The 21812-nt window shown below is 35.3% G+C and overlaps 1 protein-coding gene across 2 annotated transcripts in view; it reads left to right on the top strand.

The window, feature by feature from the left end:
• The window catches only part of LOC114324359 (uncharacterized), a 53297-nt gene extending 31742 nt beyond the window's left edge, over positions 1-21555 (top strand). The window contains exons 1-2 of one of the 2 annotated variants that reach the window (XM_028272168.2): positions 9711-10130; positions 20804-21555. In XM_028272168.2, the coding sequence (XP_028127969.1) occupies positions 9830-10130; positions 20804-21510 (1008 nt within the window). In that variant the 5' untranslated portion in view covers positions 9711-9829 and the 3' untranslated portion in view covers positions 21511-21555. Of the gene's footprint in view, positions 1-9710; positions 10131-20803 lie in introns of those variants that run through there. The other variant, XM_028272169.2, reaches the window with a different exon arrangement.
• Positions 21556-21812: the final 257 nt, after the last annotated feature.

Here is a 21812-nt window from a genome sequence, read left to right as displayed (position 1 = left end):
AAGTGATCTAAGTGCTGCCACTCCTGAAATTAAGATCAATATTTGGATCTTGAAGAATACGACTTATCCTGTTTGTCCTCCCTAATATCCTCTCTGTTTCCAGTAAACACATTCGATTATAGGTACAAACCATTTGTAATGCTACGAGTTTTAAATTGTTGCTCATAGTCTTCCGAAATTTTGGATAATGCTCCTTTAATTTAATTATAACTTTTAACTAGTTCTTTTTCGGCATCACCTCCATGATCATCTAGTAGTATTTGCTCTTTTATGAACAATAATATTTTTACCACGGTCTGCATTCTTCTTCTTCAGGTGCCATCTCCGCTACGGAGGTTGGCAATCATCATAGCTATTTTAATTTTTGAGGCAGTAGCTCTAAATAGTTGTTTCGAGCTGCATCCAAACCACTCTCTCAGGTTCTTCAACCATGAAATTCGTCTTCTTCCGATGCTTCTTCTGCCATCTATCTTTCCCTGTCGGTTAAAGAAGCAGCTTTTAAACAATATGTTAACAAGCTGTATATATATGTAGAAGAAGTGAAAAATACATATAGTTAGTTCTTCTAAGTTGCAGTTGCAGCTTTTGAAACTAAATTTAGAGAGTGGGCGACACAAGGAATCCACAACTCCAAGATATTAAGGTACGTATCCATACGTGGGTGCTCCGTGCTCGATGTAGCAGCTCCACATAGTGGATACATTGATGCTCGCCCCACGGCGCTCACCCTCTTTGATTCAACCGGTTTGCGGGTTATATGTAGGGGCGCGCATGCCGTATCCTTTTGAGCAGCTACACCAAGCACGGAGCACCCACCAGGCCCGGACTGGGCCGCCGGCCCACCGGCCCACGGGCCGGTGCGCCTTTTGCCTTGGTTAGTATCTATTCATTAAAAAAATTAAACGCTGAAAAAAAATTTTTTTGAACCTTTACACAAAAATGATGCAGCTATCATTCGCCTAAAAAATGTTTTTACTTGCTTCTGATTTCGCCGTTTGGCACCGAAGGCGCACCAGAAACCTACATAATAAAGCCAGTGGGTACAACAAAATACCAGATATCAGATAATCAAATAGCTTAGATACGATACGCAGCGCCCTCGAAGACCATTTTTACTATTCGGGCGCCTTTCGTAGGTTCAATATCCTCTGTTTCTATTGTAATAAATAGTTTAGATGCGACGCGCGGCGCCCTCGAAAACTATGTTTGTGATTCGGGCGCCTTTCGTGGGTATCAATTTCCGCTGTTTCTATTATAAAAATAGCTTAGATGCAACGAGTGGAGCCCTCGAAGACCATTTTTACGATTGGTGCACCTTTCGTGGGTATCAGTTTCCACTGTTTATCAAATAACGGATATTTATACCTATGGAAGGCGCCCAAATCGAAAAATGATCTCCGAGGGCGCTGCGCGTCGCATCTAAGCTATTTGATTATCTGATACCTGATACAAAGAGTGTTACATTCCACAATTGGACTAAAATATACAGGTTTGGTTTTCAGTGCTCCAAAACCACATTATACGTGCAGGATTGTTGTGTCCCAAACTCCTAAATAATAAAGCCAGTGGGTACAATAAAATACAACTTGTATCAGGTATCAGATAATCAAATAGCTTAGATGCGACGCGCAGCGCCTTCAAAGACTATTTTTATGATTCGGGCGCCTTTCGTGGGTATCAATTTCCGCTGTTTCTATTATAAACAATAGCTTAGATGCAACGAGCGGCGCCCTCGAAGACCATTTTTACGACTGGAGCACCTTTCATGGGTATCAATTTCCGCTGTTTATCAAATAATGGATATTTATACGCGAAAGCACTACGCGTCGCATCTAAGCTATTTGGTTATCTGATACCTGATCTCTCGATCAACTCCTTCAAATTCTCGCATATCGGACCAATCAAGCCAAGAGTACCCACAAAAGCTTCCTGATTTGAAAATTTTTTTAGATCGATTCATCTTTCCGTTTCTTCCTTTTGCTCCTTAGTTCAAAACTCACATACTTATGTAAGCTGAGCGATTGTTCTTCCAAACCAGTCCAGCTTATGGCACTGTTTAGAAGTAATGTCGAATCCTGCGAGAGGTCCAGAAAGGATTCACTATTACTTCTTACGAACGTAGGTCATTTAGCACGGTAAGCCCCATGGCGTGGATCCATTCTGATAGGTATTCCCCTCTCGAAGCGGGACGTTTGGTGAAACATAACAATTGTACGCCAGGCGGTCTACAACTTATGCCTTAACATACCTATTAACATTCTTAACAGAGTGTCTGGTGATTCCAATACCTCCGTTCACTACGTATACCGTCACGTCACATCCCCTATCTTTAACGATTCTCTGTCGAAAGACCAAATGTCATACCTTTCCTTCGTGCGAATGCCTCTGCAACGTCGTGAGCGGCCCTCGCCCTTCCCACATTTATTTAAAGGAACTGCGTATTAGATGGTTCTTATCTTCCTAACTTACTTACCCATACGCTGTCTGATTCCTGGCCCTAGATGTTTTCACCCATCCTTTTCTCATCGCTTGTGGCAGGATGTTGTTGAGGCCCCGCTTTTCCAGGATCAGTTTTTTACACTCCGGGCACTGTGACCGGATTCTCTAAAAGTGAGGGAAAAAGTCGTCTCACTACTGCACTCTCGTGACTGGTGCCCCCTCCTTATCACATATGTAGTAGGAGTCCTCCCTGTTTTCTCTCTTGTAGTCCGTTTTACTATGCCTGAAATGCAGGCATCTAAAGCACACCTGGACACGCAGTCTCTCCCGTATCTTGCATGAGTTCCAGCCAGTAGGTATATGTTCTCTTTCCAGTGCCTTCTTGGCTGCGATACGTGTCAGTCCAACCGTGACGTTTGTGTTCTCTATTTTCCCTTATACAAATGAGTTTGACGTCGCCAGGCTTCCTGCTACCGGTATACCTCCGAACTTGTCTCAGGATTTCTACCTTGGGACTCCTCCGTCTATATCAAATAGGTACACCTGGACCTGATAGCCCCGGACAACCTCTACTGCGTTTCTCTCCGTCCCGTGCGGGCCACGAAAGTCTTCTTCAGGCGCTCGGTCTGTTCTTTCTCTGTCACTTCGAGGATGAGGTCCCCTTCTTTAGTGCTTTTAACGCTAATCCCCTTCTTAAATTAATTACTTAAATTAATTAAATTAAATACTTATCCATATAGTTTCCACGAGTAGGGGCGAATTATACTGTCTGGCGAGGCAGTGCGCCCTTGCCAACGCTTAGGCTTGAATTACAAAGGAGTTTCACCAGTTCTCCGAGGGCTTCGTTTGCGACCGTCTGACGTTAGGCCATTCACCACTTAGGCACGGATCGCCTGACACCGTGTGTGGTTGCGGATTTTTTATCGAGGTTTACTCTTATGCTATATGGAATTTGAAAAAATTCAAAAGGTGACTTCTATTGAACACAAATCATCATGATTTTTGTTAAATGTTTTTGAATCAATAGATTCTTTTGTAGTAGCAAGTGAAAATTACTCACACTTTTCGAAAATTGTTTTGAAGTCTTCAGAGAGTATCAAAGACGGATACTGGGAAACTGAAGCTATATTGTTGTGGAATCTTAATATAATTTACTATTCCCAATAAAAATAGTAAATTATTTTATGGATTTAAATTAAAATTAGAAATATTGATTTACTTTACACGCGTTAGGATTTCAAAAAAGCTTGATGTCAAAGCTTAAGAGGGAGGTCTGGCGCCATTGTTTAGATATTAGGTTGGCGCCTTTTTTAGAATTTGGGCTGGCGCCTTTTTTATAATTTGGGTAGGCGCCTTTTTTATGAGCCAGTCCGGCCCTGGCACCCACGTATGGATAAATACCTTTTTGATCTATAATTTCAGCCTTAACACCATTGTATTTTCCACTTATAACTGACTCATTAACATAGGACGGTCTCATGCAGTTTTTCAAATCGATATCATGTTCTTGCAAAAATGTCATTAGAGAATTAAATATATCTTCTGCTTTATGACTGCGATTTGGCAAAAATATGGTAAATCTTTCAACAGGAGTGACACCTTCTATGTAACGAAATATCACAGTTAATCGATTGGTATGAACTGAATATTATTTTGACTTCTTAATTCTTGAAACTATATTTCATTTAATACGTTTTGACCCATCGGATGTGCAATTTCCTCACATATGGTTGATGAACGATAGTTGACATGCCTGCTTCCAGGACTTGAATATTTATTAATATGATGCTTCAAAAATTGATCATATTCAGCTAATAACCGGAGTATTCCCAAATAATTTTCATTTTGTAGTGATGAACTCGACAACTCATTTTCGCTGCGAAATGCTAAATCTCGTTCACAAATAAACTTTATAACACTAAAATTAGTCTTTGAGTATTTTCCAATAATTCTTTATTGCTTCGGCCTGTTTTGCTATTTCAGTATCAATACAATACGCCCAATTCTTTCGTGTGCTTTAGACATTTCGTGATCCATTAGACATTTCGTGATCCATAAGCCTACTATTTGCATGTTTCCACTCATTCCTCTGTGGCTAAAATATGTACGAATACTACATAAGAATTTACAAACGAAGCAATAAACTCACCCGGTGGAAGGTGAAAAACATAACCATGAACAATTTATTATATTATCACTCCTACGCTCCTTCATTTTATACTTGAGATACATTGTAGATGTCGAGTTCCTTTATCTCCTGCCAATATCTGTTTAAATGAACCTCTTATGTTTGGGGATTTGTGGGGGCCCAGGGCAGCTGCACCCTCTTCCCACCCTTAAATCCGGCCCTGTCGCTGACTACAGATATGTCATTATCTGGTTTTTAGATATATTTATTTTCAATCCCCCTTCTAGCGAGGAAAAGTAGAGCTGATTTAAATGTTCTTTGGCCTCATCTATCCTATCAGCTATTAGTACAATATCATCTGCAAATCTCAGATGGCTAAGCTTTTCTTTGTTTATGTTTATGCCCTTGTCGGTCAGTTTTGCCGTTTTACATATATTCCAAAAGCGCAGTGAACAGTTTCGGCGATATGGTGTTCCCCTGACGTACTCCACGTTCTATCGGGAATTTCTGGGTGAGGTCAAAAAGCCAGTAAAACGACCACCAAGAATCGAACTCAAAACAGTTAGTTGAAGTCAAGAAATTTTCTAAGTAATTAGCCATAAAACAAAAAATAATAACTGATGAAAACAAAACGACTAAACTAAATAGAAATTCTATTTTTATACAAGCCAAAAGCATAGAAAATAACAGAAACGACATGTGCGCACTACTAGAAAATTACAACGAGGAGAAGCTCAAAATAGGATGACGAAAAGACTAAAAAATTAGTATTAAAAGAATTGCTAGCAGGCACAGACCCAAAGAAAATTCAAACCGCTTTTGCGGAAAGAGATATAGGCGCAATAAAAGTTAAGAAAATGATCTCAAAGAGGGAGGATAAAAAGGAGCTACTGCTGTTCATCATTGCAGTGTACGAAAACGATGAAACTGATCTGAGAAAAACTACCTAACTATACTAATAGAAGCCAATAAATATAGAAGATGTTAAAAGAAGAGAACTGGGCCCCATACAGTGCTTCAATTGCCAGGGCTTAGGAAACTTGACGAACTACACCGAAAACAAACCAGCAAGGCACAGAAGACCCAGAGGTCAAAAATCAACGTCACTGGCTCGCTAGACGGGTACATACCTATTTGGAGAAGAGGTAATTCTAGAGACTTCACAAAAAGAAAGGTTCAAATGATGAAACGGTTGCAAGTGTGAGTCCATAAATGCAATGGTTAGGTAAAGAAAAGAGTCAATACTTACAATCTTCTATCCTTTATTGATGTTAAATATTGGTTACCGGTTTCGGGACTTACAGTTTATATTCCATTCTCAGGCCAGAATAAGTTTGTGCTCCATCCTCAGCTCTCTTATTCTGGACTGAGGATGGGACATAAAACATAGGTCCCGAAACCGGTAGCAAATATTTAAATCAATAAACAAGGATAAAAGATTGTGAGCATTGACCCTTTTCTTTACCAAACCATTGCAAAAATAGAGGTATATAAGGGAGAAATGCGCAAAGCAGCACCCTTTACGAAGACAGCATCACCGCATAAAGGCTCTTGGATGCTCAATTTCCCAGGGTGTCCAAGATTAAAAACAAGTAAAGTCTTCCCAACATTATGTCTGTGATTGGGGAGTGCACGGAGGTAACTTGTGAGCCAGGGAATCACCATCTCCACGAGGCATGGCCTCTTTGATCTTCGGACATGAGAATACCCTACTCCGGGAAGTAGTAAATCCCCCGGAGCTGGGATTAACTTTGTTGTGTCTAATTAGACAATTGATCAGAGCAGCGAAACAGCAAAACGTGGACGATAACAAAGGCATGGAATAATGAGTAACAAAAGCATGGGATAATGAACATAGAGTTCAGTGGAGAGATTCAAGTATAGTCCTGAAAAAAACAGATAGCAAAAAGAGAAAAATCAAAGAAGCGGCTTTAATTATGCTAAATGAAACCAATTGTGTCGCAAATTCCTCGGTAGAATGCAGTAGGATGTGGTTATTCATACTAAAAGAGCAAGTCAATAGAAAGAAAATACCAGGATTAGTAAGTCAAAAATATATTTAGTTAGTACATATTTTATATTTTACTATTTTTTATATACCTATGTATTATTAATATTATTTATAATTTAAGATAACCTATGTAGGTACATATTAAGGTCAAAATTTGGTATTAGTTTTGAGAGTAAACTAAAGTAAGACCTAATAACGATGTCGGTATAGTATCACGAGGTTTTTTTCCTGGTTTTCCCTCGTGATTTACCATGGAATCTCTAGCGCGAGAATTTTACTGTCACCAGTACATGTGGTTGTATTTTTAAAGACAGATCACATGTTATGATTTTTTTGTGACGGATATTCTGGAGTTGGGGTTGATTTCATGTAATCGAATGAACTATCTTTCAGTAAAGTCGTCCCAGGAACGCAACTCATAAATATAGGCAATATCATTTTATAGACTTCTACTTTAAAATGTAGATAAATGTAAAGTAAAAGACTTTAAAATGTATAATATGTGTCTGAATTGCCGATATAAATGAGTCAGATTAAATAAATTATTAGAAGAATTTTTTTACTAAGCAACAACATTTTTGTTTAATTCATTAATATTGTTTGTATTTTGACAACGACACCCGATTTGAGTGTCGAAACGTTAACAAAATCATTTTTTAGTAAAATTGTGGCTTATTTCCCATCAAAACTAGTTAAAGGCACACGAAGAAAGACTACATTCTTGGGAAAGAAAAATCCTAAGGAAGGCCTTTGGGCCCGTTCTTGATGAAACAGCAAGGAAATAAAGGATTAGAATTAACAAAGAGCTCGAAAAACTATACCTTGACGTCAACATAGTAAAAGAAGTAAAGTCCAAAAGACTCCAGTGGGCAGGAGACCCCAGAAGACATTCTGACCAAAGAACAGTGAGGTTGGTATGGGAAGAAGTCCCAACTGGAAGAAGACCACGTGTACGCCCTTTACTTCGGTGGCGGTGACCTGAGCAGCAGACCTGAAAGCTATGGGCGTGGAGAACTAGATGGAGATTGCTCAAGACAGAGAAGAATGGAGACATGTTGCCGAGTCGGCTAAAACCCATGAAGCCTTGTAACGCCTCTGATAAAGTAGTTCTTTGTTGTTTATCAGTTAGAAGAAAATGTTTTATAATAGAGCTTAGTCTAATTAGAAACATTTTAAAAACTTAAATTTATATCTACATTGTCTTAAAAACCTATCTTGGTATTAGACATGACAACATTGAACATTGGATACGAAAATTCATCAAAGCAGGATTAGACCAGGGCGGATCTGAAAAAATATTAGTACATTTGGACGTTGAGAGGTGACTCAAATTTCTTTGCACAAATTGCTTGAAAATAACTCAAATAATAATATTTGAGTTATCCTCCTTCTCAAAAAGGTCCGGAACATTGTTTAAATAATCAAAATGTCAAAAAATTAAGGAAAAATTCGATTTTTTTCTTCGTTTTTTGATTATAACTTTAAAAGTATTCATTTCCAAAAAAATTTGTACCGAGATAAAAGTTGCGTAATTAAATTTCCTACAATATAGAATTGGTTAAAAATTTAAAAAATAGTCACCCTTGTTGCAAAATAGCAATAATTGCGAAAAAAACATACAAGAACAAGTATTCGCATTTTTCGTTTTTCAACCATTTATTCTAAACCGTAGGACCTTCATATTTTACCCAGAAAAACTTTATGATACAGTAAAACAATACTGTAAAGTTTATTAAGATCGGTTTAATAGATTTTGCAAAAAAAATTTTGCAATCTAGCTTTCGCAAAAAAAAAATCATTTTTTCATAATGTTACAGGACTGAAAGTCAAGCAGATAGGAAGTTGAAATTTTTTTTTCTTATAGAAGTGTACTGTACCTTTTATTTTCAATTTGCAAAACTAAAATCGATTAACTACCACGGCGTCAGGAATTTTTTTAAATAAACATTAATTATTGGTGCTACGCGCAGGACAGCGGATAGTTTGCTCTGATTGGGCATTCCAATGACCTTTGATAATGATTGATACATTTTAATTTTTATTACATTTCCATATAAATAAATAAATTTGTTTATTGCAAAATAAAAACACATACTCTATTCTTTGAAATAACAATTTTTTTAGCAAAAACTTTCTTTGTTCATATATTTTAACTTAGAGAATAAAATTTTGTTATTTTTAAACATATGCAATTATTTAAACAATATTTCACAAACAATAATAAAATTAGTTTGATTTTTGTGGAATTAAAATATTAAAATGCAACAAAATATAGAGTAAGAAAATAATATATTAGATAAAGATTGGAAGAAATTTTGGTGGAAATCAACTTGTGTGAATCGAACACCGCTGTCCTGCGCGTAGCACCAAAAATTAATGTTTATTTAAAAAATTTCCTTACGCCGTGGTAATTAATCGATTTTAATTTTGCAAATTGCAAATGAAAGATACAGTACACTTCTATAAGCAAAAAAAATTTCAACTTGCTATCTGCTTTATTTTCAGTCCTGCAACTATTAAAAAAAATGAATTTTTTGCTGCGAAAGCTGGATTGCAAAATTTATTTGACAAAATCTACCAAACCGATCTTAATGAAATTTACAGTGTTGCTTAACTATATCATAAAGTTTTTCTGGGTAAAATATGAAGGTCCTAAGTGTAGCATAAATGGTGAAAAACGTAAAATTCCAATACTTATTTTTGTATGGTTTTATTCGCAATTATTGCCATTTTGCAACAAGGGTGACTATTTTTTAAATTTTTAACCAATTCTATGTTGTAGGAAATTTAATTACACAACTTTTATGTTATTACAACTTTTCTCAGAAATGAATAGTTTTAAAGTTATAATCACAAAACCAATAAAAAAATCGAATTTTTCCTTCATATTTTGACATGTTGATTATTTAAACAATGTTCCGGACCATTTTGAATGGGAGGATAACTCAAATATTATTATTTGAGTTATTTTCAAACAATTTCTGCAAAAAAATTTGAGTCACCTCTCAACGTCCATCTCAAAACAGATGCGCCCTGGACTAGATGTATTTTGATAAACACAACCCATTATAAACGACAAAGGTATCTAGTGTTTTTTACGCAATTTTATGAGTATATCTCACTGTGGTAACCTTATCGAATAAAAAAATACCGTGACGAGTCATCCTACCTATTTGCCACAATACTAACCATACCAAACTTACTCCAATTAGGTACAAACTTTGTTTTGCAAAAGATGCTATTACAATAAAATGAATATTTTTACAGTCTTTCCTACGGCTTTTTGTCTGTTTCTTCTGGTGAAAAGTGAAGAGTATATCACAGCTAAAGTGAAGAAGAGATACACAATTGTATCGAGTCCATACTATTATCTTCCTATAACTCGCAAGACTATTTATTCTATTAATACTAGATTAAAAAAAAATGTCTTCGGTATTAGAGGAACGACAATAGAAATAGTAATAGCGAATTCAAATACAGTTTTTGTGCAAAAATATGTTTTAAATGATACAATAGTGATGGAAACTGGAATGATTTGTGCATATCAATCAGGTAAGTGATCTATCAGATCTTATATCTTCTTCTTCTTCCTTCTTGTATGTAGGCTCTAAAGCCTGTTTCTTCTTCAATATTAGCCTCCTAAATTGTTTAAATTATCGCACCATCTTTTTCTTGGTCTGCCAATACTTCTCCGTCCATTTGGTGACTTATCTCGTGCTATTCGTATTATCCTATCCTCTGCCATTCTACTAATGTGTTCGTTCCACTCCTGTTTCCGTTTTGTCACCCATCCATTTATGTCTTCTACATTGCATGATCTTCTTATGTTTTCGCTTCTCTCCCTATCCAACAGACTTTTCCCTGATATTCGTCGAAGTATTGTCATCTCTGTTGTTTCTTATATCTTATTTTATAATCTATTGTTATTTCGTTCCTTTCATAATCAATATGAATTTATTTTAATTCGGCGAGTCTCATGGCTGTTTCAGTCGAAATCTTATAATTCGCGTTTGTTGTTGTCCAGCTTGTTCCTATAACTCACACAGTACGATCCAAACAATAGCATAATATATTGCCCATCGATTTTAATTCACTATTTATTCACTATTTATGCCCTTTTTCGTATTTGTACATTTCTCCTCCTCCTCGTCCTCCTCCTCCTCCTCCTCCTCCTTCTTCTTCTTCTTCTTCTTCTTCTTCTTCTTCTTCTTCTTCTTCTTCTTCTTTTGAGGAGACATGGCTCTGTCTGTTTCAATGGCCTCCAGTACGTTGCCATTCCATCGTTTTCGTGGTTTTCCCACTGACAGTCGTCCTATTGGGGAACCGTATTTCGCCGTCCATACTACTCTATTTGTTTTCATTCGGCTTATGTGGTCGTTCCCTTCGACTCTTTTGTTTTTTACCCAGCTGTTAACGTTGTTCATCTTGCATCTCCGTCGTCTATCTGCACTTCTAGCTCTATCCCATAGAGTATTATCATCGATTTTTCATATCTGTTGTTTCTAGCATTATTTTTGTCCTCTCTGTATTAGGTTGTGTTTCTGCACTGCAGCGTATGTCATTTGGTACATTTCTCAATGGTACGGTTCTTTATCCGGTCAAAATGAACTACAAATAAAAAGAAAATACATATTCTAAAAGCTATTACCTCAGGCAGAGAAAGATAACAAATGCGATAGAACAAATGTGAATAACTACTTAATGCACATTAATTTTAAGGATACAGTAAAAAATAATCTATTTTTTATTTCATTAATTCGATTATGCATGTAAAATAACTAAAAAAATATTTTAATGGGCGTAATAAGTGTGTTTTTCATCACAGGGGCGTAATAAAAAAATAATAATTTTTAGTAAAATATTTGAAATAATTTTACTTTAGAAAATTTAATCATTATGCATAATTAAAAACAAAAACAGATTAGGGACGTAGCATTATGCATTATATGACGTGTAGCATTATAGTAAAAGCATAAATAAAAAAAATCAAAAAATCAAAGAAGTTTTAATTTAACCTTCGTCGGGCGGCATAGGTACAATTGTAACTTTTGAGTTTTCAAATTGTGATAACTTTTTTTGGTTAACGAGATAGAGACTTGAACTTTTGTGACATCTCTACATTTATCCAGTGGATTATGTGAGCCAAATATAACAAAAAAATCTTTATTCAGTTGGCAGCAGGGGACTTAAATTTTTCCTACCCCTATAAACGACGGCATAGGTACATTTGTACCTTGTATTTTTTAAAAATGAATGTTTTAAAAAATCAATACATGTTGTATTTAAGTGATAGTTTATTTGAATCAAAACACAAAAATGAATGGTAGTGTGGATTTTCGCAATACAATAATGTCGGAAAAAGAATTTTCGTCACACAAAGGAAGAAAACATACTACACAACTCTTTCTCGTTTTATAGGCCGGACTCTCAAAGGAGTTTCGTTTGAAAAAATTGCAGACCGGATTCTGACCTCTGAAATGTGTTGTTGTAACCCTGGACTTTGATTTCACAGATGTTGCCAGTCTGTACTGTGGTTCCCCCTCCCCCCACCCACCCTCTCCAATACTTCAAAATATTTTTTTTTCAAATAATTCTACAGACTGTACAGTAGCACCAGTAAAGTTAATTTTAAATTTGGATCGATCTCTTAAATATGACCTACATAACAAAAAATGAATCATAAAAATCAGTTCATAATTGATGGAGTAATCGCGTAACAAACATAAAAAAATCATTCAGATAAAGGCTTGTATTTGCGATGAAAAAAATAAAGATGCGATGAGATAAAAGCTTCTTTTATTGAAGTCGATTAAAAAGACTATTGCTTTTAGGCATGAAATTTTATAGGTACCTACTTGAGGCTATGTTTTTCCTATTCATATGTGGCGAAAGTAAAACTACAATAAGGATTTAAAAACTTTTAATATAAATAAAAAATGCACAAAATAATTTAATATTCACATGTTTAATTTAACTTTGTTTTAAATTCTTGCAATCATTATTGACACATTTACACAAAGATATACATTTTAAATTTTCTTTTCTACAAGAACATGACATTGTGCGACAGTTAGATTTACATTTGCATGGGTTAATTAAATAGATAGGCAGAGCATTTTTTGTCATTTGCTTTGGATATAAGTTTCCTTCTCGTAGCTCATAGCCAAATTTAAGGAAATCAATGGGCTCACACATTGGTTCAGAAGAGTATTTCCAAAGATATATTTGTGCTGATGCTCTTAAACAATGTAAATACAAATGACAAAACCTTGACAAATTTAAGACAAAGCCTATGTTTTGACATATCAATTTATGTCGAAGTTCATCGGCTGTTGTTTGATGTATGGAAATTAGGTGCAAACTTTCTCCACATCTTGGAACTGCTGCCTTGACAAAAGCCCATCGCCCAACGTAAGGAGTGCGTTCTGAACAAAATTAAGCTTCGCGGCACTTAGCATTTGTTTTTTCGTACCTACGCGACTTGTGGTATCGCAGCCGGTAAAAGAGTGCAATGCAGGAAGAACATTACATACATTTTCACCAAGAGATTGTGCAGCCAAATGACACACAAGGAAACGGTTCTTCTTTCGTGATCCCTCAAACCACAAACCCCGGCACCCTAGTTTTTCAAGTTTATGCCAGAAATAAATACCTAACAAAATATGTCTGTGTCAGGACTAAGGATGATAATTTCTGTTTCAGTATTTTGTTTCACGCCTTGAAATATATGACAGAATATTCTGCAATCAGCCTCTAAGTAATTAGATTTTAAATTAGTAACTTCAGCGAAAGAATCTCCTAGTAAAAAAATCTTTGCAATCAGCGGGGATTTTTGTCAATGGACTGGTAATCATTACTTGTTTTGTGTTTCGTCCTTTGCTTCGTAACTTTGACTCCATAAACTTAATCGATATATCATCATACCGATCAAATACCACATCAATTCGCGTAACGGAAGTTTGAGACAAAAATGCCGTTACTTTTTTGAAAAACGCTGCTGCGAAATCTCCGAATGTACTAAATTTATTTAGTTGTATTTGATACACAAGTGCCATGCCATCTACAAGATAACTTTTTGGGTTTAGTACAATATCTTGTGAAGTGCAATTGCTATTTTTTTAATCTCCAGAGCTAAACTTGACTTCTGCGTTTTTGTATAAAAACCATGCTTATGAAAAATATATTTTGGATAATCCAGTATTTCGTGTGATGCAAGTTCTTTGAGGTCAAAATCACGTTGAGAAGCTAACATGAGTGATTGTTGAACTTCTGTAACATCTTTTGTATCTTGATATTGTTTATTAGAACTTGTCATCTTGCTTTTGGTAGGTTGGAAATTAAAGTTTAAAAATTTATTTCTTGTTATGGTATCAAATACACTTTTTTGTTTTAATTTAAAACGTGCTTTATCAAAATCTTTAATCAGACGTTCTCCCGATTCTTTGATATTAAGAAGGCATTCTGAGGTATCTTTATCAGCCAAAGCACCAGTATGTATGTTGTAGAGTACATTGTTCTTCCCATTAGATTTAAATGGATTAAAAAGTCATTCAAAATCGAAATTTACGCGATGTTTACGCGTCGACTGGCGTGCACTGTACAAGCTGGCAAGGTCGCGCCCGAGCACAAAGGCAAACTAGGGAAGTGGGCGCAGCGCGCAAGGTCGGAACGGCAACGCACCGCGCTCGCTCGTGTCAACAAGTATTTTCATACGGCTAAAGGTACCAATAACACGTATCAAAACTCAAATCAAGGTCGGCAATTTTTGCAAACGATTATCCGTCTCGAGCCTGCACTATTAGGTTGTTTTTTCCTTTCGTTTTGACAAACATGGCAACTTCGGTTACTGGAGTAGATCCTCGAATGCTGTGAGATACTTGAGGAGGAGTATCTACAGCAAGACAAAGATTTTTAGAAACATCCTTCAAAAACTTCTTGCGTTGCTCCTTTTTTTTGTAATGGATTGTGCTCTCGATATAATGTAGGATGTTAAACCAGTGACGCCAATCATATTATAAAAAAGGCCAAGAGCCAAAGCAATGTTAGACGTGTGATTTTATACTCACCCAGCATTTTATCCATGGTATCAAGCCCCCTTTAATTTTACTCTAATACTCAATCATTTCCGGCTACTTGTCCTGTTAAATTAATGGAAAGTATACGAAAACTAATAAGCGAAAACAAAAGAAACACAGTAGAATACGTAGAACTAAACAAACTTATTAGAAGAAAAACCAGAGAGGATCTAAGAAAACACACTGAAAATGAAATCGAGAAAGTAATTGAGAGAAATAAGGGCCTAAAATGCTTACGACCAAATTTAGGGAAACCACTACTCATTTCAATAAAGGATGAAACAGGACGGGAAGAGAGGAGAAAAGATAAGATATCAGAAGAAGTAGAAAGGTTTTATAAAGAACTATACACCTCAAAGAAAGACGCAAACTTCAACACTCAGGAATATATCAGGAAAACAATCACGAATGTAAACTCAGAAACACTACCAAAAATAGAAAATTATGAAATAGAAGCAGCACTATCACAATTAAAGAACAACAAAGCACCAGGACCAGATGGAATCCTTGCTGAAATGTTGAAAGAAGGGAAAGAAGAAATCTTACAAACATTAAGAAATCTGTTTAATCAGTGTCTACATAAAGGAGAAATACCCGACGAATGGAACGAAAGTCTTACAATCCTGCTATTTAAGAAAGGCGACAGAAATGACATAAAAAATTACAGACCCATCTCACTGCTGTCGCAAACGTATAAACTATTCATGAGGATTATCAACAACAGACTAACACACAAATTGGACTCGTATCAACCAGTAGAGCAGGCAGGATTCCGAAAGGGATATAGCACCACTGACCATCTTCTAACAATTAGGACACTAATAGAAAAAGCTAACGAATACCATATAGATCTGCACTTAGCGTTCGTTGACTACGAAAAACATTTGACAGCGTGGAAATGTGGGCAATAGAAAAAGCTATAAACAACTGTCGAATAGATTCCAGATACAGAATGGTAATACATAATATATATAAGAAAGCAACAATGACAGTACAATTGGAAGAAACCACAAAACCCATACCAATTAACAGAGGAGTGCGACAGGGAGATGTTATTTCTCCTAAACTATTTACATTAGCACTGGAAGATGTTTTCAAAACAATGGAATGGACAAACATGGGAATAAACATAAATGGAAAGAAACTAAACCACCTAAGATATGCAGACGATGTAGTAGTCATAACATCAAGTTTTGAAGAACTACAAACCATGCTAACCGAACTAGCAAATGAATCCGAACAAATAGGTCTAAAAATGAATTTTGCCAAAACAAAAACAATGACAAACACACAAGACAATAGAAACGTAATACTAAACGACACCACAATAGAAGCGGTTAAAGATTATATATATTTGGGACAGATTATAAAAATAAATAAGGAAAACCAAACAGCGGAGGTAAAAAGAAGGGTCAGATTAGCCTGGGCAGGATTCGGAAAATTAAAATGGGTCCTAAAGAATAAAAAAATACAAAAATACTTAAAAACAAGAGTGTTTGACCAGTGCATACTCCCAATTCTCACATACGCATGACAAACATGGACCTTGACCAAGGCAAACATGGATAAAATAATAAAGACACAAAGAGCCATGGAGAGAGCAATGTTAGGAGTAAAATTGACAGACAAAAAGCAAAACAACTGGGTCAGAAATAGAACAAAAGTCAAAGACGCAGGCCAACATATAACCAGGCTAAAATGGAGCTTCGCAGGTCATAACGCTAGACAAACGGACAATAGGTGGAATAGCACGATACAACAATGGAGACCATGGACAGGAAAGAGAGCAAGAGGACGACCCCAGATGAGATGGGGAGACGACATTAAAAAGATAGGAGGAACGCACTGGAAACAGAAAGCACTAAACAGAAGCGAATGGAGAAAACTGGGGGAAGCTTATGTTCAGAATTGGACGAATTAAAGGGCAAAAGAAGAAGAAGAAGAAGTCCTGTTATATTCATGGACGAGAGTAACACTACTGCTTTGTTGTTTTTCTTTAGCAAATTAGATCATACAAAAGCATCATGATTGTATGCAAGATTTGTGGAAAAAATATGTAGCTCTTTTCTAACTTACTTTCATATTGGTGAGTAGAAATCTCTTATTTTGTATCTGTGGACTGTGGTAACATTTCACCCAGAATCTTTATAAGACGTGGCCAGATTCAAAACTGTTCGTTCGCCAACGTTAACTTGCCGGGAACCATAAATATGCTGTTTTTCAAATATAAAGGTAAATTTGTATGGGATAAGGTATTTAATGCATTACAAACCCAAAATACCGTGTTTATTGGGTTTGGAGGTTATTATTGTGTAACTTTTGTGCGGCCTCTAAATAGAAACAATTATTGTTCATCTATGGTTATGCATTGGGATGGTCTGTAGACTTGTTACACAGTTTTATTCAGCATTGTCCAGATATCTCGTATGAGTGCAGCCTTATCGGCTGTTTTGGCAGAGACTCGACAAAGGTTAAACATGTAATCTCGTATGGTAAATTATATATATATATATATATATATATATATATATATATATATATATATATATATATATATATAGCAAGGAGTACGACTGTTTAATATTAACAATATATCAAGTGAGTGAGAAGAAGTCTCACTGTAATTGAGGTTATCAGTCAAGGAGAAATAAAAAATGAAAAAACTATTTCAATCTTTTAATAGAAGACGTTTCGTGCAGTCTTCCTGCACTTCATCAGTTCTACTGATTGTGAAGTTACATATAAGATGTACACAACAATGTCATCACAATGGGTTGTGTTGTTAAAAACTTAATAGCTAAAAAATACATAAAATTTCTTAAGCTAAAAATACATAAACGCAAAAAATGTCACAAAGGTCCTTAGTGGTTAAAATCCTAAGGTTATTGAACAGTTACATAAAATTTTGTTTTGAAACATGAGGCCAGGAGAAGAAATATTCTGTTAGAGTCAAAAGAATTATTTTAAATCCATTTCTTATTCTAACCAAAAAAAGCGCACAAAAAACCTAAGCAAAAAACCAACTGTTCGGTGTCTGTCATTAAATGAATTTAAAAAACGGGGGATGTGAAAATCTTAACAAAATTAATGTAAATTATTGTAAACCTAGATTTTCATCCAAAAACCTCCCTGTGACACACAAAAGATAAACAGAAATAAAGATATACGATCGCCGTGACAACGGCAGCAATGTATAGTGTCACAAAAAAGCTTTCAAACGAAAACCCGGTTTACAGGTTGACGATGCACCCTGAATTATATCAATTTCTCTTTAATCGAAAAAAAGCCATAGATTTATTGGTTGTTAATGATAAATTTGAAATCCAGGAACCTAGAAATAGGTGTGGATTAGTTAAAGATCAATTCTCTTTATAATTGATCTTTAACTAATCCACACCTATTTCTAGGTTCCTGGATTTCAAATTTATCATTAACAACCAATAAATCTATGGCTTTTTTTCGATTAAAGAGAAATTGATATAATTCAGGGTGCATCGTCAACCTGTAAACCGGGTTTTCGTTTGAAAGCTTTTTTGTGACACTATACATTGCTGCCGTTGTCACGGCGATCGTATATCTTTATTTCTGTTTATCTTTTGTGTGTCACAGGGAGGTTTTTGGATGAAAATCTAGGTTTACAATAATTTACATTAATTTTGTTAAGATTTTCACATCCCCCGTTTTTTAAATTCATTTAATGACAGACACCGAACAGTTGGTTTTTTGCTTAGGTTTTTTGTGCGCTTTTTTTGGTTAGAATAAGAAATGGATTTAAAATAATTCTTTTGACTCTAACAGAATATTTCTTCTCCTGGCCTCATGTTTCAAAACAAAATTTTATGTAACTGTTCAATAACCTTAGGATTTTAACCACTAAGGACCTTTGTGACATTTTTTGCGTTTATGTATTTTTAGCTTAAGAAATTTTATGTATTTTTTAGCTATTAAGTTTTTAACAACACAACCCATTGTGATGACATTGTTGTGTACATCTTATATGTAACTTCACAATCAGTAGAACTGATGAAGTGCAGGAAGACTGCACGAAACGTCTTCTATTAAAAGATTGAAATAGTTTTTTCATTTTTTATTTCTCCTTGACTGATAACCTCAATTACAGTGAGACTTCTTCTCACTCACTTGATATATTGTATATATATATATATATATATATATATATATATATATATATATATATATATATATAGTGCTGTTTTTGTAACAATATAGGTTCCGGTACGCAATGTTCCGGGGGACAAAATCCTTTACACAAAATCCTAGTTTACATGTTTTATTGCGTAATTTTCCAAATAAATGCATAATTTTGCAAATTTTCCAGATTTTACAAGAAAAATCAATAAATTTGAAAACATACAGTTCATAAAACTGTCTAAAGCTTGGAGAAGTTTTTGTCGTAAGTATCTTCTCTGCCTCTTTCCTTACTGTTTGTGTCCAATGCTGAATACCGTCCCCGAAGTAGCCACGAATTCACGTATTTCAAGGGTTCAAAGCGAGTAAGAGGTGGGCCATTTAATTTCACAAACATTAATGAAGAACAGTTTTTGTGAGTTGGGAACCTCTGCCATCAGTGATGATCAGGTTTATTTGGGAAAATCCCCTTTCACACTCACTGGAAGATATCGGAATTGTCTTTAAGACTATTTTCAAAGGTAGCAAATTTTCTGCGTAGGGATGGTTCTCACCATTTCCCCCCAAATTTGTACAATATTGTCAAAAACATATTCTCTGAAGGATTTAATTGCCTGTCGTTTGTTCACTTGTTGACAAACTGCGAGCGTTTCAATGTCTTTTCCCCAAAAGTATTGTCTTCAATGTTTTTGGGTCAAGTGCTTTTGTCAACTATGCGGGCAGAATTGGCAAACATTACATCTTTCCCATTGAGCATCCTCTTTTCGATAAATTGAGCAAGGTGGTCATAAAACACAACAATATTGATTGAGTTTTCTTTAGGTTTCAAATACAGTTCGATTCCCCTAAAACTTTTATTGTTGACAGCTGTCTCAGCTTGCGCATAAAGCATTCCAGGACAGTCTTTTCGAGAAACAAACGTGTTCATCAAAATCTGAAGTTTCTTGTTAGATTGAAATAGGTCAACGTCTCGATGTTAAAAGTTCCTCATTAATGTCAGACAGTTTTTGCAGTGCCTCGCACATCAATCCCAAATCCAAAACAAAACACGCTGATGTTAGCTTCCTGTGCAGGCCTTCGTATTTGCATCTTTCCAAAGGATCACGCGTCTGGTCTACTTTGGCTGCTACAAAATAGTTGGCTAAAATCTCATAATTTTCCCAAACGGTCGAAACTGCGCGAAAACTTAATGCGACCCACCGCGTGTCCAACACTCTACCGATTTTTAACAGTTGTTCACACACGTGCAGCTTCCGGCTGTTCTTGGGCGAGGTGTGATACAGTACATAAAGTTTGTCTATGAATCCCTTGAACCGGCTTATATTTGCCATTTTCTTTACCACGTCACTCACACACAACTCAAGCCTATGATTACAGCAATGCCAAATAACATCTGATGGAAACTTTTTTTTCAACAATGCACCAACTCCAGACTTTCCTCCAAGCATCATCGCTGCTCCATCACATGCGCAAGCAAAACGTCTATTTTTTAAAACTTTTATAGTTGCCAAGTAGACACAGTTGCTGGTTCTACATCGCTTCAATCGCATAATGGCTCACCCAAAAGTTACGAAATATTTTGTTTTTTTTTCCCAAGAGGTACCGGTACGGCGTACTGGCGCGTACCGTCACAAATACAGCACTGTATATATATATATATATATATATATATATATGTTCTTATATATATATATATATATATATATATATATATATATATATATATATATATATATATATATATATATATGCTTTACTATGGAGCAGAGAGCATAGTCAGAGAAAGAGAAATTGAAAACACAATAAAAGGAAGGAAAATGAAAGAAAGGAAAACATGTTGGTAAATGGAATCAATTTTGGTATCATCCAATATAGAAATTATATAGAAGTGTTGATGTTGACTTATGTTTTCTTGCTGATTTTTTTATATAACTAATAAGAAGGATGACTTTCGAATCATTCTCATTTTTTTGGTGATTTATTCTCTTTCATTTCTTTTAGGTGCATGCGACGATCTGAATAATTACTCCAGATTTGAATGGACCAATAAAACAATGATGAGCGCTCCAGAAAACACGGCTTGCCTTCAAAATATGATGGACTTTCCTTTATTCAGAGGAATGGTTGAAGAATGGACCGTTAGTTATAACCCGTTGGTGAAATTTTTGATATTAGATGTTAACAATACTAAAAGAGTTTTAAATCTGGTTAACATGAAAAACATCTGCGATAGTTGGTTATGGACAACTGACCAGGATAATGTGTTTGTGTTTGAATCTGAGGATAGTTTACCAAACATTACCAGCAATTTTTCTTTTGCAAAGGATTTCAAAATTTTAGAGAACACTTCACAATTTAGTCAAGAGAAACTCTCTACTAAATGTGGCGATGGTTTTGAGAGTAATTTACTAATTAATAATACTTTAAATACAATATCATCTTGTATTCATATTATATTGTATCTTATATTATATTTAATTATTTTTTTAACTTTCCGTTTTGTTGTTGGTATAATAACAAATTTTATACTGCTTGCCAGGATTAACCGAACGAATTTGATGGAGTTACTAGTCTTATCTTGTTCACAGAACTTAACTAACCAAAAGATATTTTTCAAAGAACCAGAAAGTGTCAAAAACCTCTATGCTATTGCCAAATCCTGTGAAGCTGTCTATGAGTCAGCGGAAAATCAATATTATAGAAAATAAAGTTGTACCTATTTGGCTTTAAAAGTAATATAAGTTAATATAATATGTTGTGGTTTGTTCTTCTTCACATGCCATATCAGAATTATCCGAAGTTGGCGATCGCGATCACTATTGCGAAGGCTTCTCGATATTCGTAATCAAGTACGTGAGAAGAAAATAGAGACGCGAAATGAGAAATACAGTTCTCAGCAGCTGTACACATTCCACACTTTCTTTATGGTTTTAGTTACATTGCCCCATGAAAATTGTCAGATTATATTTTTTGAAGTTATACTTCTTTAGGCGCGATTGAGAGTAAAATT

Source organism: Diabrotica virgifera, chromosome 1 (assembly GCF_917563875.1).
Source record: "Diabrotica virgifera virgifera chromosome 1, PGI_DIABVI_V3a".
NCBI lineage: Eukaryota > Metazoa > Arthropoda > Insecta > Coleoptera > Chrysomelidae > Diabrotica > Diabrotica virgifera.
Note: the sequence above shows the minus strand (reverse complement) of the source record. Positions and strands in the feature narration are given on the sequence as shown.